Source organism: Ambystoma mexicanum, chromosome 3p, assembly GCF_040938575.1.
Source record: "Ambystoma mexicanum isolate Mex_15411 chromosome 3p, UKY_AmexF1_1, whole genome shotgun sequence".
Taxonomy (NCBI): Eukaryota; Metazoa; Chordata; class Amphibia; order Caudata; family Ambystomatidae; genus Ambystoma; species Ambystoma mexicanum.
The window spans coordinates 844,870,136-844,887,647 of record NC_090925.1 but is presented as its reverse complement, the minus strand read 5'-3'; the positions used below and the strand labels follow the sequence as shown (position 1 = coordinate 844,887,647).

The 17,512-nt window shown below is 47.4% G+C and overlaps 1 protein-coding gene across 1 annotated transcript in view; it reads left to right on the top strand.

Annotated features, from left to right (window-relative positions):
* The window catches only part of LOC138580984 (gap junction beta-3 protein-like), a 50,042-nt gene extending 37,620 nt beyond the window's left edge, over window positions 1-12,422 (top strand). The window contains exon 2 of the mRNA XM_069651958.1: window positions 10,080-12,422. Coding sequence (XP_069508059.1) covers window positions 10,088-10,819 — 732 coding nt within the window. The 5' untranslated portion in view covers window positions 10,080-10,087 and the 3' untranslated portion in view covers window positions 10,820-12,422. The remainder of the gene's footprint in view (window positions 1-10,079) is intronic.
* Window positions 12,423-17,512: the final 5,090 nt, after the last annotated feature.

Sequence of the window (17,512 nt, the reverse complement as noted above, 5' to 3'; positions counted from 1 at the left end):
ACTGGTACTGCACCCATTTTTGGGATTTAAGAAATGAATTCCCCACAATTCTAGGTTGCATTTGGCAATCAGCATTGCCATTCCCAATGGTTTCAGACTACTGTGCGGGTAGTCCAATGGTGGTTTTAAAGCGCTTTGAAGCTAACCGGCGCTACTATTTTTCCTTTGGCAACCCATTTCCCTCATGGCAACCCGGCCTTTCATTCTCGCACTGGTGGGTGGCAAGTGAGGCAAGCATTTTGGTGTGCGCACAAACTGCGCAGCTTTCCTGGATTTCGGCGCACATGTGGGTTTTCCGCCATCTTGAATTTTCTAAGCCCACGGCACCAAAGGTTGTGGCATGATAGCTTAAACGTGGGTCAGGACACCCAACATGCCATTGCCATTTTTTGCGCTACTTTCTTGTATGTCACTCGTAGCCAAATGTAGACGCTCATCTCGAACGACCATCTCTCCATCTCCTGCTTCATCTGAAAATAGCTCCTCGTCTGACACCTGCGTTAGCCTGCAACCTTCTGCCAGTGCTATTACTGCTCTCCATGCTTTCCCCTCCTCATCTTGTGCGTGAACTGCTATGTAGTCAGCTGTTGCCACGATGCTTTCTATATCTACTGATATGATAGCTCCTTCCCTTTCGCTTGTGGGTGTTTCTGGCCTGAAAAAGTAAGCTGTTGGTCTTCTCCACACTTTGCCCTCAATCCCGTGCAACCATGCTAGTGCCATGTCCGTCCCGTATTGGAAGAGGTCCCCATCTACTGGTTCTGCCCTTACTACCGTTTTGCCACAGTAAGCCTGAAGTATGTGTCGTGCTGTGAGCATGTTGATGCCTGGCGTGGAGAACACTATTCCTTTGTTAGTAAAGGATATAGTCATGTTCAACCTGCTCATAATGTCTCTCCCGAGTATGTTTACCGGCGATTGCTTTGAGTAAAGCAATGGTAGAGACAGATCGTTATCTCTGACAGATAAGGAGATGTTATCATTAAAGGGAACCAGCCCTCGAGCCCCAGAGAATCCTTGAGTGTGCATGACATCGCCTGACAATTTGAACTTCCCTTCCCTAATGCAGGACCTAGTGGCCCCTGTGTCAACTAGGAATGAAAATGTGTTGTCACCTATCACCACCTTTATGCGTGTTTCCTCCGTAGGGTTAGTTGTTACCGATAGGATGGGACACATGAAAGACATCTGTAGGCTGTCCTATTGTGGGTATAGTGACTGTCCACTCCCTATGTATGGGTTGTGACCTAGTATTGTCACTCTCCCCAATTTTGTCTGTTGTAATTGCGTGTCCGCGGGTAGTAATTTGTCGTCCTGTATTTGTGTGAGCTGTTGTGCTGTCTGGACATGTTGCTGTGCTGTAGCCACTTGCTGTTGTACTGGTTGTTGTGGTTGTTGGTATTGTATTTGCTTTAGTTGTGTTGTGTATGTTTGCAATTGTTGCTGATTATGTGGCAGTTGTGGTTGCTGCTGTATTGGTGGTGGTGTCTGCTGCTGTATTGGAGGTTGTGTCTGCTGCTGTATTGAATGCCGTGTCTGCTGCTGTTGTTGCTGTTGGTAAAGTTGTTGTCCGGCACTGTAACCCTGTTGCCCTTGTTCCCTCCAGCCTGCCTGTGCCTGTCTTACTCTGCATGTGCATGACATGTGTCCTACCAGCCCACATGTCCAACACATTGGTGGTTCCCGTGCTTGCCATGGGTACCCTCCCGTGTTGTCTAAATAACCCTATTGCCCATATTGGTTTGGCCCCCGGAATTCCCCCTTGCTGTGGTGCTGCTTGGACAAATCCCCTTCCTCTCGTATGCCCACCCCTCCCCCTGTAGTTGTTTGTGTATCCGTTCCCCATTTCAGGGTATCCACCTCCCATCTGTGTTGTGTAATGTGCTGTGTATGGTGGTGGCATTTGTTGTGTCGTCATCTGTGCTTGTTGTAGTGGTGCTGTGTATTGCTGGGTATTGTCTGGTGACGGTGTTGTCTGAGTGGGACCTGTTATCAGTGCTCCTTCCATGGCATACTTGGACAGTTTCTTTTGGACCAACTTCGCTTCTTCTGTCTTTCTGTCTTCCTCTTTCTGTTTCATCTTTTCTTGCCATAGTCTACAATGGTGTGCTATTGTCAGCTGTATCTCGGGCCATGCCTTTGCTTCCATCCCTACTAATTTCTTCAATTGTCTCTGCATTTGTTCTGGGAGTCCTTGCATCAGTATGTGATAAAAAAATTGCTAGTGTTTTGCCCCACGGTTCTCGTGTTTCCAGGCACCACTTCTCTTTAATCTCCTGGATGTAATCAACAGGATCTTCATTCTCACGCATTTTGCGTGACGTTATTGCTCCTATGTCTGAAGTGTCTGGGTACTGCACCCTCAGTGCCTGCCATAGCGCGTGTCTGCAATTTGCAAATGGCGCCCCATCGTGTGATGTGTCGCTTATAGTCACACCTGGGAATCCCGCCCTCTTCCAAATGTCATCTGCAGCGTCAACTAGTATTGATATTAAAAACCCCTTTACGTCACCCACTGCTAGTTTTTGCCCTGCAGTGTGTTTTTCCATCTGATATATCCATTTCCCGGCCCCTTTGCTCAGGGATGGGAGTCTGCATTTAATGTTTTCCTTGTCTGCATGTTTTCATGGGACATATTGTGGCCTTGCTCCCCCCTCTCTAGTAAGGGCATTAAAGTGTATTCCTTCACTTCCCTTGGTGTTAGTTTGTGCGGGGATGTGTGGGTGTATTCGCTGTCCTCTTCCATGTCAGAAAGTTCTTCAATGAAGTCAGTAATGTGTTGTGTTACTCTATCACCCCTTATGTTCTTGCTCCTCCTATGTTCACCGATCTTACTCCTCCTGTGTGTATCAGCTAATTCCTCCATCCTGCGTCCTGGGAGGTCTCTGAGTCTGCTAACATATGGCGTGTGCTGTGCTGGCAGTGTCAGTGGCTGTGGCGTTTTTTCTCTTGGTTGCCTTTTCATTTCCCTCTCTGTGTCTTCTTCTTCCCGCATCTCGCATTCCCATGATGACCCGCAGTCTGTGCGGGTTATGTATAATTTGCTTAATCCCTCCCCGCTTCCATCACTCCGTCCTGTACACAATCCCTCCTCCTCCTCCTCACTGCAGAATCCATCTGAAAATGTTAATCCAAGGCCTGTGCGCTTTCCTCCCACTGTGACGGTCCCTAAGTCTATGTCTGTGTACTCACCCTTCTTTTCCGTGCCCCCCTCCTGCGGTGTTGTTGCTACTTCCTTATTGCTACACGTGTGCGTGGCTTCCTTCTTAGTGTTACATGCGTATGTTTTTGCTCTGCGTTCCTTGTGCGTTTCTCCTTGTGCTGTATTGTTTTGCTCGGCCACCCCACCACCTCCTTCCTTTCGTACTCTGCACAGTTCATTCACTATCGCGCCACTTACCTCTTCCAATATCTTTTCTTCTTCCTCTTTGTTGCCCCATACTCTGCCCTCCTTTGCCAGTATACTCTCTATAACCTTCCCTTCTTCATATTTTCGTGCACTTTCTGATATGATCTTTTTCCTCCAAAGCCCCATTTCTCTGTCATTTTCTTCTCTTTCCTCTTCTCTTCTCCTGACCTCCCGCTGCTCCATGCGTGCCACCCTTTCTGCGATGGCCCTTATGCGTTCCTCTTCTCATTTCCTCTGTTCTTCCTCTTGTCCTTTTGACCCCACCTTTTCCCCCTTGCTTCCCTTCCTTCTCTCCTTCCTTTCCCGCTGGAACTGGTGGATCAGTGCACTCCGTGCTTCTCTCAATTCCGCTAGTCTTGCCTCTAACATCTCCTCTTCCTACTGTGTCATCCTCCCTTCCTCCTCTCTACTTACATCGCTCTCCCTTTATGTGTAGTCTATCTCTTCTTTACTTACCTTCTTTACTGCCTCTTCCTCCTCCCCTGTTAGTGTCCCTCGAAGCTATAGTAGCACCTGTGCTGCTATCCATTCGTCTGGTCCTACACTTGCCAAGTCTAATTGCGCTCTTTTTTCTTGTGTTTACTTGTGTTCGTTTTGACTCTGCTGCACTCCTCGCACCCACCCCTTTTGGGTAACTGTCTGCTGGCGCGTATGGTGGTGGGCTGTATTCGGGGTTAGAATACCCCTCGGCAGCCATCAATGGTGATCGGGTAGCCTCCCTCAATTCCCTCATTGGATACAGCCCTCCTTCTTTACTTCTTTAGTTATGGGTGTTTCTCCTTCATCTTCCTTTTTTACTTTGGCAACTGTGAATGATGCTTCTGATTCTTCCTCGCTCTCCTCAGTAGTGGGCGTAGTCTGCTGTGTTTTACACTCGCCCTCTCCGCTCACCTTTTCCACCTTTATTCCCTGCACAGTGAACATCCCTGGTAGCCCGGGTGCGCACCCCTGGAACATTTTCCAGAGGTCGAAAACTTCCAAGTGGCCTGCTAGTTTCTTCCCTTTGTATGTGTTATGTAGATATGCTAACAGCGAGGGTTGCTTGCACATATCAAAACTGCCGTTGGGCGGCCATGGTATCCTTATTTTGTTGTCCGTACCTTGTGTCCATTCAATGCTATCCTTTACTATTTTATCTCTGTGTGGTATTAGTGTTGCACAGATGTGCTGAAGTGGTGTTGTTAAGGCGCTGGCCCTGAGCCCCAGCCCTGCTCCTACCCCATAGTATGTGGACATTTTATTACTTCAATTTCTTAATACCACCGTTACCTGGCCCCGTAAATTGGGGTCTTCCGACTTTCGGCTGCAAGGAAAAGCATTTTTTTTAAAATTACAATTTCGTGCTCAATGCCACTGTCCTCTCAACCTTTAGAACAATGTTTCCTACTTTTGTGCTTCTCCTTCTGGAGCTAGGGCCCCCTTTGACCTGTGGCGCATGGAGCCCCCTGCGGCTGCGTGCCCCGTGAGGCGTGCTGTAAACTGCCCCGCCTTTCCTGTGCTGCTGCAACTCGGCGCACCTGCAATGTTCTCCTACCTCCTCCTCCTTCTCTTTTGCCTGCACAGTGTAGGCCTTTTAGACCCCCCTCCCACCGGCTGCACCGCCTCCTGGTGCGGCCCCAGTTGTAGAGCACGTGCTGGCGTTCTCCGTGGGCGGCCGCCTTTCTCCCTTCGACCCCCCTTACCGCAGGTGCCTGTTCCCTTCACTCTCATAGGAAAAGAAAACTACCGCGGCGTCCTATGCAAGTCCCCTTTGCAAGTCCTATGGTGACGTCACCAACCACTACAAAAAAACTTTTACCAGTACGTACAATTTCATACAGATAATCAATGCATGCCACATTTCACAAACTTGTCCCCTGTTATCCCCACAGCTGTCTTCCCACCACGTCTGGGGGTCATTTAGTAAATACAATCATGCTGCGCATGCTGCGTCCCCTAGCGTGTGATACGCCCCCTCTCTAGGGGAGCTTAACCAGCCAACTGTCTTCCGGCCTGAGAAACAATCTAGCTACCTCGTGTGTGGGAATACGTCATCTATTCATAGAGCTAAAACACTCAGTCAGATAGGGATCTCTATCTATTCATTCATGTACAATGCCAACTCGTACGAGTCCCACGCCCCCTTACACAGGTGTCCGTGATCTAGACCAATCAGCGCGATCCATCAACCACACGTGAGTGCCTATAGCTCCACCCAGTCTGCCCTTGTGCCCGTCCCTGCTACAATTTACACACTAATCGCTGCTCATTTGTCAAAATCCCTCTTCAACTCCCTCTATCAACCACCCTGCTCCCAATTTACATTTCCTCCCCCCTCCTGCACAATTTTGCATTGCTTGTTGTGTGTGCCATACTGACATCGAGTTCTCGCTTGCTGGTGCCGCTCGGCTGCGGACACCCCTCCCAATCAGCTCGCCGCCTCACCTCATCTGGACCACTTCTGGACACTTGCCAACCGCGGGCGGCATACTTCTCAACTCGGCTCACGACGGCCAATCTCCGGATTGCGCTGTCCGGTCGTCTCGCAGTTCCGCGATGGTCCTGTAGTCCCCCAAAGGGGGCAACGGCAGATTGTTACACGAAAGTTGCTACAAGGGGACAATTAGTGATTGGCTAGACTATAGAGGCGTCATGATGCGCCCCTCGTATTCTGATTGGTTTATCCGCGAGCCCCCAAGCATGGGACCATCGTTGTTACCCGCTTGCGGTGTACCTGGTACTGGCAACAAAGTATGACTATGTGTTTGTGGGGGACAATGGACAGGTCTGACTATTGGCTAACGTGCATGTCTTTCTCATCGCTTTAGGTGTCCAATTTGTCACTTCATTGTTGCAGACTGTGTCCCAGACGTGAGACCCCAGCGCTTTTCTGTCCCGCAGGGCTTGTCATCGTATCAGGTCGGCTTGGTCACGTGTTGTAAGACCATGGCTGGTGCAGAATCATGAGCATTTGATTTGTATTTCGGCTCTGAGGAGCGTTTAGCAGTGGCAGGTGTGACCTTGGCGCTCGGTAATTAATTACTGCCAACTTTATCACTTGCCACCAAAGTCGTAATGAGGCTGACATTTTTTTGCTGCGCAGAAGTATGTTTGCAAGGTACAGTGGCAGATGTTGAAGTCTTTGACTGGCTAATGAGTTTTCTGTATAATCACATACGGCATATTTTACTTTAGCCTATGTGTTTGGAAAAAGTTTTGTAAGATTTGTAAAGATATGCAGAAGCTGGGAAGCGAAAATTCCTTTCCAAGTTCTCATTTGCTACGGTAGCTCACAAAGTGACTTACCTCGTTAGTCAGTTGCGCACATGGAAAACAATGTGTCCACAACAGCCAACCAGTTCCGCACATAGAGAAAAATAATTAGAGGGAACATTGATTGTGAGGGGTTCTTTTTGTTGTTGCACTGCCAGTAGAAAACCCCCCTGCGGCCTACACACCTGTGCCTGATTTCTGTCTAATACGAAAATGCGTGGCTATGCTTACCATTCTAACATTAGACTCCACTAGCATTGGCTTTAAAAATGCTTTTTGTTGTTTAAACGCCGAATAGAAACATAATAGATACTCAGGGTATCTGGTCATTGCATCGAATGAAATAGCATCGAATGTCATACGAGAGAAAAAAAGCAAAGGTAAAGGGTTTAATTTTATTAAAATGGGTTTAAAGGTTACAAAAAGGAGGGTTGGGGGGACCACCCCCCATTAAAAAAAAACATGAAAAAATGCATTAGATGCTTTTTTTCAATGCTTCTTTTTCTCTGGTATGGCATTCAATGCTGTTGCATTCGATGCAATGACTATAAACCGATACTCAGTGGTATTGAGTATGTTAGGATTGCACACCCTTGGCTGCTCTCGTGCCATCCATAGCAAATCCAGGTTGGAGTCTAAGCTAGCCCACACAGAGAAGACACACCAACAGGCCTTCTTCTGTCTCGCCGCCAACCCCCCGCCCTCAGCCTTGGAACTCCATCAGACTGCAGTCTCAGAAAGCCCCCGCCTTCCCCTAGTTCCGCAAAACACTAAAAATGTGTCTCTTCTATCAATACCTCCCACCTGTCTAATTCCATGGTCTTCATCCCTTCCACCAACAGTACTGTGCTACTGTCGAAAAAGACCATGCCCAATGCTGGCTTCCAAACTTTGCAAAGTGCTAAGCTGCTCTCAAGTTAGGTTTGCGCTACAAATCAACACAAGAATATCAAATAGACATTGCACAGAGATGCTCGTTCCTGTCTGGGAGTCTTAGTCCAGACTCGCCAGTCCTTCATCATTGGAAAGAAACACAACCTTGCCCTACATACCTCCCTGCACATGTTCCCTGGCAATACATTTGCCATGGACCAATTTAGTTCCCACTGACTCGAGAGCTACATTGCTTTTAAGCTCCTGCTTTTCTCAATGTCAAGCTCTCATCTCCTCTACTTAGAATGGGGCTTCAACATGCAGTTCTACCTTCTAAAACCCTAAGTCTTTATCCCTGCTATCATCACCTTCTTATCACTGCTGTGGATCAGCACAATCGGCGCAATTAATTTATGCCTTCACCCTGACTTCTCTTTTTCCCTCCAACAGACCCCAGTATGGAATGTGTTCCTTAACTACTAAGTTCCCAAGTAAACAGTAGGCCCCCAATCTCCCCCTACAACTCATGGCCGCAAGGCCTAACTGGGAGCATCTAGGTGCCACTGCCTTCTGAGGAAGATCCAGTAGTTGCCTCCACTAGATGCCCCCTAATAAGTCACTGGGTAACACGTTACCCCAACACCAGACCCCAACTCCACAAAGGACTCTTTGATATAACTCCAGCCTGAAGACTTTGGCACCTGGCTCCATGCACCTCCAAACATTATTCCTGAGGTTCATACCCATTCTCTTGTGGAGGCATAGGCAAGACGATGCGTCCAAGAGAGATGTTTTGGAAAGATCTTCCCTATGTAGGAGTAGGAATCTGTTTTGCCATATTAGGAGCAGAGAAGTTATGTCTACACAGTATTTCTAGAGCGTACTCACCTGATGCCACGGGCTGACACCTGTTCCACCTAAATTCAATGTGTTGTCGTCATATAGTAGGCCGTTACAACTCAGAAGATCTGATAAATACAAAGGGGCCTATGCATCCCTGCTTTAGGCCGTGTAGGTTTGTATTTTGTTTGACTTTCACCCCGCCCCCATTTTAGCTCGGCATCATGTCTGGCCATACTGTATTCAGATCAAATGTAATAGAGGCAGTCGAATACTCAAAGATACGAGGATGGACAAGGTCTGAAAAATCTGAATTTTGTTGGCTATGTAGATTAAAAATATATCACTTTGGCATATTAAGAATAGTTATAATTTAAGACTAATTTGGTTTAGGGTCTAATCTTCAAAGACGCTTGCTATTTATCTTACAGAAATGTAGATATACTCTACCTGCTCCCTCTCTGTTTCCTCCATCAGTAGATTTATTTTCAGAGCCACCAGCTAAGTATGGGGGGGGGGGCAGGAGAGAGGTGTGCACTAATGGTGCACACACTCATTTCCCTAAGTGGTTTCATCTTTCTGGGAGGGCACAGTGATCAGATTTCGAGGGAGAAACGTTCTCCAAGATGGTGAGGAAGAGGGCATGGGCTCTCCTAGACCAGGGTGGCCTGGTCTATGTTTCACTTACCCAGGGTCTGACCACAGGCTGCCTGTTGGCTGCTGAGTTGAGCCCGCAGTAGTGTTGGCCTGGTAAGGGCTTTGCGACTTTTCAGAGAATTACTGCTGTGAGATTACTGCTGTGAGAACGATGCAAGCTTAGAAACATTCATATACACCTGCTCATTTTGTGCCAGGACTTCTCTTCGGTGGCTGTGCCTCTCCTAAGCCCGGGTTCTATGTGCTTGTATCCTGATCCGTGTAGATCCTGGAGAAACAGGCAGAATGTCCACCCACTGACGTTCATCTCATTGCCATGATAAATAGATTAAATGATATGATATGGCATTTATAACGCGCCTATACACAAGTGTTTAAGGAGTGCAGTGTATGGTGTGGACTAACATTCTGGAGGGCCTCAAATGCATAGCTACAGCAGCGGCATCCAACCAGTAGTCACAGTATGGCACTAGATGAGATCATGTAGATGCGGTGCAGAATTTAAATCTAGTGGTTAGTCTCTGGGTGGCACTGCTCTGGCCCCGGAGGGAGCTGGAGATGTGCAGCAGTAGTAGCAGACAGCGACAAAGGACTGCTTGATGTTGACCGAATTCCAGTATGTGGATAATGGGGTGAGATTGTTTTCTGGCCTCAGTGGATCACTGTAATGTTTGTCCCTATCATCGGATACAATCAGAGGGATAGAGATATAAGGAAACGTGCAGGGGTGTGTATGGCTATTTCTCCTATTGTTTTATTGGTGCATGGATGGGGTAATGGATGGGGAATTGAGATAGCTGTTGGGTGATTGCTCTGTGGTAGAGTGGATGTTAGAGTTACAGATATGGGTGTTTATTAGTGTCATTGAAGAAATGTTTTTTGGGTTGGGTGGGAGTAAATGTGGTTTTGTGAAGGTCAGGGAGGCCAAAGTGGTTATGTGTTGGGGTGGTTGGGAGAGTGTTGGGACCATTGGGTGGGTTTAAGATGGCTGATGCATGCGCGTTCCCTCCTCACCACAAGCTCTCTCTTGTTCTTCAATCCCTTGCAGCTGCCAAGATGGCCATGGTGACAGGTTTGATCCCCATTCTGCGCTCTGCAATCGAGGCGACCACTGACTACAATGGGCGCACCATGTGGTTTGGCTTTCTGGCTGTCCGCCTGGTCACTCTCTACATTGCTGAGATGCCCTGGAGCAAAGTGGACCTTGACTTTCAGTGTGATGTGAATGCCAGCGAGTTCTGCCGCAAGGACTGCTTCAATGCCCATTTCAACATACCAATGGTTTCACTCTGGAACTTCACCTTCATTCTCTTCATCATCTCTGTGCTCCTCATGGAGCTCTTCGCCTCACAGCTACGCTACAACCTCATCAAGGCCAAGCTAAAGCATGGGGCACATTCAGAGAATTTGGCGAACCCTGCCCTCACGGGTGTCAAGAGCCACGAACTGGCAACGAAGGATATCATGATCGACTTCCATCACGAGAAGAAGATGCTGGTCCTCTACCTCTTCTGCGTCCTCCTTCGTCTGATCATCGAGCTCGGTTTCCTCTATGCTTTGTTTTTCTGCCAGCTGCCCAAGGTAGATGGCGCGCCCATCAGCTGCAGCACACAGCTGTGTACAGGACCTTACGTCTGCCTGGTGCGGGCTGCTGTGGAGAAGCGTATGGCCATCTTCATGCTCTGCACCATTTCTTTGGCCATCATGTGCACTTGCATCCTCTTTGCCTTCTACACCACTTGCCATTACTTAGTCTTTGGCCGCAATCACCATGGGTCCTGCATATAACTGTTCTGGAAACCCATGTGCAAAGTGAGACATTGATCTGGTTCCCCATAAACTGAACAACATGTTAGATGATGAAATATTCATAGCAGCCATAATGATTTCCCGCATACACAGTTGACAAACAATTGCTTTTTCTACTTTCTGAACAATGTAGGAGAACTCCCCTGCCAAGTAGAAGAGAGCACTATGGTATTTCTGGCACCCCGGCTTCCCTATGGCTGTTAGCCGAAGTGCCGTGGACACAACTGCTAGCTTAGATTAGAGCCTTCCCTACAGAGAGGGAGAGGGCAAAGAAGAGGGAGAGAGAAGGAGGGGACGGGGAAGAGACACAGGGGACAGACAGAGAGGGAGGGAGACGCACAAAGGATCTATGGTCCCCATTGCAGAAGGCAGAACCAGAGGAAGCCTAGATGTTAACCCTGTGACCATGGATCCCAGGAGGTCTAATCCTGGATGAACGAATTCTCGGATCCTGGGAAGGTGAAGATTATCAGGATGTGCCTCAATTCTAATATCCACCCAAAATGTTGGCCCCTTAAGACATTAACCTCCTAGCAGTATTAAAAAACTACATAATAAAGAGTATATCTACATTTCCGCATGACCCGCAATGGGGGGTGTGCCTGGAGAGGGCCTCTCATGGGATATTAAAGTTGATGGATTTTCTTGCTCCCCCTCCAGTGCCAGATACAAAGGAACACTTTGGATAAACTATCATTGCTTACCTTTGCATGAGCTCTCATTTTGAAAATGTGACTCCCGCTCACTGAGCGCACTGACCTTTTGTTGACTGGACATGATGCTGAGAAAACTGGCCACGAGAAACCCTATGAATCCTTTCGGCCCGGTATCTTTTCTTTCAAAGGCTCTCCATGACAGTGGCCTCTTATATACAAATGTGTGTCATTGATACACCGCTTACGTCTCAGACCTAGCATGGCCAAGAAGAAGGCGGTTGATAATACACATGTTGAGGTCGGGTGGTGGGCATGGGGAGGATAGCTCAGCGCCAACGTGCTCGCCCTGGCAGCAAGACGACACGAAGCAACACAGGTTCGACCCCCGGGTCCGCGCATAGAAACCTCTGGGTATTAAGTGCGTTATAAATAAGCAACTAAGAAAACGACTAAGCATGCAAGTGCTTTTAAAGTGCTATGCAGAAGATCGCTGGGAGCTGAGTTTATGGGGAGAGAGAGGCACACAGCAGTTACTTTATGATTATGCACTAGGTTCTGTGTCTATTGTCCTGGACTGGGGGGGAGGGGCTCAGTTTGGGGCTGAGCTATGGAATGACCTAAACTGCAGCAACCCCCATGTCTTTTTTGCCAGGCGATTAGGAAAAGCCGGCTATCTTCCCAAGCCAAGAGGGTAGTGAAAAAGAATGCTATGCCTGGTCTTACAGAAACACCAAAGCAGACTAACTGTGAAACGGTTGGAGGAGGTGACGGAGGAAGGAAAGCGGAACAAATAATGACATTATCAGTAATGCACACTTTCTGAATTGGAGGAAGTTTGCCCTGTGTGAGGCATTTCTAATTGATGCAAATGGAAAAGGTATTTAACGAACTGTTCGTTCATAAATAAAAGTCAGTGTTTCATCCCACACCAAAGACATAAATACGTGTGTGCAGGGTGCTACGCTAGTTCGCTTTTGTGTGGTCGAAAAGGTATTGGGTGGCCGTGGCATAAGGTAATCCAAAGACTCAGTTGATACCGTTTCCTGTTTAGCACTTCCGGTAGCAGAATACCACTGAGCACCACAAAGGCTCCTGTAACATTCACATCATTGTAAACCCACCTGCCCTTAACCTCGTGGTCCTCCCGGCCATGGTGGGTCAATTAGGGAACATGCACTACCAACTTGACTGGTGGTGATAGAGCTGTGAGCCCGTGACCGGGGGACCCATACAGTGCTCTTTTCTCTGTGGAGGGAGACCGGGGAGGTGGTTTAGCTTGCTGTCTCCTCATAAGATTAGGGGGAAGGGGAGGGCAGTAGAGGCTGGCTGCATATAGTATGAAATCATCTCATGAAGGCATTTGTAGGGGGAAAAGCAGACAGTTTGGAATATGCTTGAGGCTCACCATTTGCAAATGATGTAACCACACTGCACTCCGTGAAAGTCATTCACCACTCAGTAGCTGGTCATTGCATCGAATGAAATAGCATCGAATGCCATACCAGAAAAAAAAGCATCGAAAAAAAGCATTGAATGATTTTTTTTCCAAAGGTAAAGGGTTTATTTTAATTAAAATGGGGTTTAAAGGTTAAAAAGGGAGGTTTGGGGGGGGAACCCCCCATTAAAAAAAAATGAAAGAAAATGCATTCAATGCTTTTTTTCAATGCTTTTTTTTCTCTGGTATGGCATTCGATGGTAATGACTCTAAATCATTCACTAATTTCCCACTCATTTCAATGTGCTTTTGTTGCCTTTTGATGTCTGTAAAACGTGCAAAAGGGGCTTAATTATAGCATTCTCAAAGACTTCACAGTCGGACTGGAAGAATGCTCAAATAATCAGAGGTCCAGCCATAGTAGATCCCCCACTTCCCGTCCCAGGTTGCCCAAATAATCAGAGGTCAAGCCATAGTAGATCCCCCACTTCCCGTCCCAGGTTGCCCAAATAATCAGAGGTCAAGCCATAGTAGATCCCCCACTTCCCGTCCCAGGTTGCCCAAATAATCAGAGGTCAAGCCATAGTAGACCCCCCACTTCCCGTCAGAGGTAGGTGGGGGTTGGCCTGACCCTTCCCAGTATTGTGTAGAAGGTGTCCTTGGCTCAATGCAGGCGCATTCCTCGGGTTCAGACACCTTCAGAACAGCTGATGGGATAGGCGCCACCTAGAGCTTGGGCAGTGAATCGGAGACTCCCACTCAGGCCATGACCCAGATAACAAAAAATGATATAAAAATGGTTTGGTGGAACATACAGATGACACGAAAAGTAAGCCACGAAAGTGCAACTACAAGGAAACCACCCCATGTATTTTCTCCACTCTCAACCCTTGAACAAGAGATGCCCGGACGGGCACCATGAAGTTCTGCAGTGAGTGCAGCTTGTAACATCTGGATGCATTTCCTCCTCCACTCGTCTTGCCAGGAACATGGGCTGAATCTGTTAATACAAGCCCCCGCAGGTAAGTGCGTGTATTTTCGCATGGGTGCGGGTGCCACGGTGCCTGGGGATGAGGCTTGTGTGCACCGCTTTTTTGTCAGACTGCATTTATGTGACTCAGAAGGAGGAGTAGAAGAGGAGATACCTTTGAATGTCTCATTATGGGATCCTTGACACCCTTCTAGGGGCGAGGGAGCATGATTGCCACCATCAGGTGTTTATAATGCCACAGAACCACTTTTAGAAGATCAGAAAAGTGCGAGCACTGGATATCCTTGCTTACTTTCACACCTAACTTTCTCCTCAGAGAGAAATCGTTTTTGGTCTCAACAGCTGAATTGATAATAATTATACTGGCTAAACATCATCCTTGCATCTTCAGAGTCACCTCCAGCAGAGAGACGACATCACTCAGATACAGCCGTTGTGACAGCCAATCAATCCACTGCAATATCTGGACATGAAAGAGTGTGCACAAGGCCCCACAAGCATCACAACACTGTGGGAAAACCACATGCGTTTTTACATTCAGGGAGCAGACTTGGGAGAGTTTAGACGAGCCTCAGGGTGCATGCAACCTAACAGCAATGTCACGTGAAGAAATCACAAAATGAAAGTGTACGAGACTTTCCTGTAGGAGGAGGGATTTGCCCAAAGGATCATGCGGACGAAAAGTGTGTTCTGTTTAACATTCACCTAAAGGTGAACGAGGAAGAGCATCACAGAATCACTTGTGCTAAGGATGCTGGGAACAGTTGTTTGAATGTGTAGGGTGGGGGTTGGGGAGAAAAGTGTCACCAAGAAGGGATGAACAATACAAAAATGACCAGAAAGAGTGTTGCAGTTGTAGAACGTTTAAGACCTTAGCAGAAACCAATAGGCATATGTTTAGCAAATGTATCAAATGTATATACAGAGATAGGAGAGTGGAAATGAATACATATTATCGACATGTTAATGGTCCCAATGTTCCAAGTTAAGGAGCAAGCATCTTACAGAATTCTAATTCTCAGACGTTATCAATTGTCATAGTCCAGACAAGGCATTTTGAGAGCACTGAGGAATTGTCGGACTCTCCGATAGGGTGCAGTCGCATGGTGGTGGGTGCAATGATGATCACAAAGGCAACCAGTATTCAGGTGGTTAGATCATTTGCATGCACGTGAGTTATTGCACAATTATAAGGAAGCATCAAGGAAATGTACAGCAGTCGGTTGCAATGGTCCAAAGCTGAAGATAGTCAAACTGATGTCAATTTCCTTTCAAAGTTGCAACATACTCAGTTTTTCTAAGCTTAATTGTGGTTTCATAAATATGTAATTGGAAAATAATCGAATACAAATTGTTGCATCACAGTTCAGATTTTCAACGTGTGAAATTTTCTTTTATTACCAGCTGGGTGCCCGTAAGAGTTATCCATATCCAAAACTGTAACCATTTCACTGCCATTAGGTAGAACATGTACATTGTAGCAATCATCCCTGCATCCTGGGGTTCAGAGGTGCGTACATGACCAGAAACGGCCCACCAGCCAGTTCGGCGAGGGCTGTGGGCTGTTACCTGACCTGCACAGCCCCCCGACAAGGGGGTGATAGCTATTCGCACCCCAGGATTTGCCCAGGGGTTTGGGGCAATAGTTTTATTTTATTTTATTTTTTCACAAGAGATGGGCTCTGCACGTATTACGTGAGCTCAATCTCCCATAAAAAAAGATCACCGCCATCATTTCTATATCCATGGTGGCGGCCGTGGGCAGGAGGAGCTCTGGGACCAGAGTACAAATCGCTGATCCAGCAGGTTAGCGGGGAGGGTGGGAAAGGAGTGGGTCAGAAACATGGAGAGGCTCCCTGTTGCATCCCCACAATCAAGATAGCGACACCGAGGGAAGGGCCTCGGATGGCTGGAAAATGTGGGCAGTACACATTGTGTTCGCACCCTCATTTACTGCCACCTGATTGGCTGAGCACCCTTTCCCAGGTGCAGATCTAATTTCCTTAGGAATGCATTAGAGTCCCGGCAGTAAAAGAGGAAAATCGCCCACTCCACAGAATAGTACTGAGTATATTGCAACTTTCAACTGAAAATGTATGCACGTTTTACTACCTTTGACATTTGGCCCATGGTCCTGCATGCTGGGAGGCCGGCGGTGTTCACACGGCCGGCTTCACCAGTGCTGGGGGGCTCAGCACCTTGATGAGTTGCCGGGGGTCACCCGGATTTACTGGAGTTGCCGGGTGGGTGCCTGGTGGCCCATGGGGTAAAGGGCCTGGGGTGTTGTGGTTCCGTGGATGACGAGAGCATACGGGATGGAGGGTGGCCTGTGCAGACCCAGGGCACCATGCTGATCTGGGAGGCCCAGACCAGCAAAGCCTGCAGGGCCGTGATCACACAGTATGGGCCTGTAGACCCGAAATGAGAGACACAGTCAGCAGTTCAATTTTTGGAGTCTTCAGCCGTTCTGAGGCGTGTGCATGCATGAGCTCCCTTTCTTAGCTTGGGTGTCTTAAAAGGACAATACACTTTGGGAGGGTCCCACATAACACTCCCTCCTTTTTTATAATGAACAAATCAAATGTCACTGAGTATAAACTCATTCCCCCCATTACAAAACGACAATACTCGGATCACTTGGGAACTGTAGGATAACCAATGATATATACATAGAGACTCACGTAGTTGCAGTCATATAAAATATATATTGAATACTCTATACATGTTCAGCGGGTGAAAGTGGGGGGTGGTGAACTGCTGGTAGTATGTTGTATTTGTATTTTTATTGTACTTTATATAGCGCCTTTGTCCAAAGCGCTTCACATGGAAAGGAACAACGGTACAGGTAATGATCAGTAATGCATGTCAACATTCAGAGCCTTCCGGTAACAAACAAACAAGGATAATAGAGCAAGTGAGTTTTATGGGAACAACGGAACAGAGAGTAAGTAGCAATGGAGCGGAGAGACAGAGGAAGCGTGTTCCAATGAAGAGGAACAAGGAGTGGAAAGAAAGAAAGCGTGATTGGGCACAGGAGGGGAGACAGGCTGAAAGGAGAAGACAGCTTAAAAAGACAGGAAGAGCGAAGAGAGCAAGAAGGAGTGTAGAAAGAGAGAAGAGAAGCAAGATAGTCATGGGTGAGTCCATAGAGAGATTTAAAAACTAAACAAAGAAAGTGAAATTTAAGTTGAGAAGGTAAGGGTAGCCAACCAAGAGAAACAAGAGATGGAGAGATCGAGTCCCGATAGGAAAGAAGACAAAGTAAATGAATAGAAGAGTGATAGATTGATTTAAGAGGAGCAAGACGTGAAAAAGGAAGGCCAAAAAGCGTGACAGAGCAATAGAATAAGCGAGAAAAGATTAGTGAAGACATGAGAAGTTTCGTAACATGAAAGGTGAGAAAGGGATGAACTCTGCAAATATTATAGAGAAGAATGCGACAGGACCGAGATGTAAGAAAATATGGTAGGCAAAGGAAAGGTTAGAATCAAAGTGGAGCCCAAAGTTACGCGCAGTGGGGGAGATGGATAGATTGGAGGGAGGAAAATAAATAGACAGAGAAGGAGGATGTGGAGGAAGAGTGTTAGCAG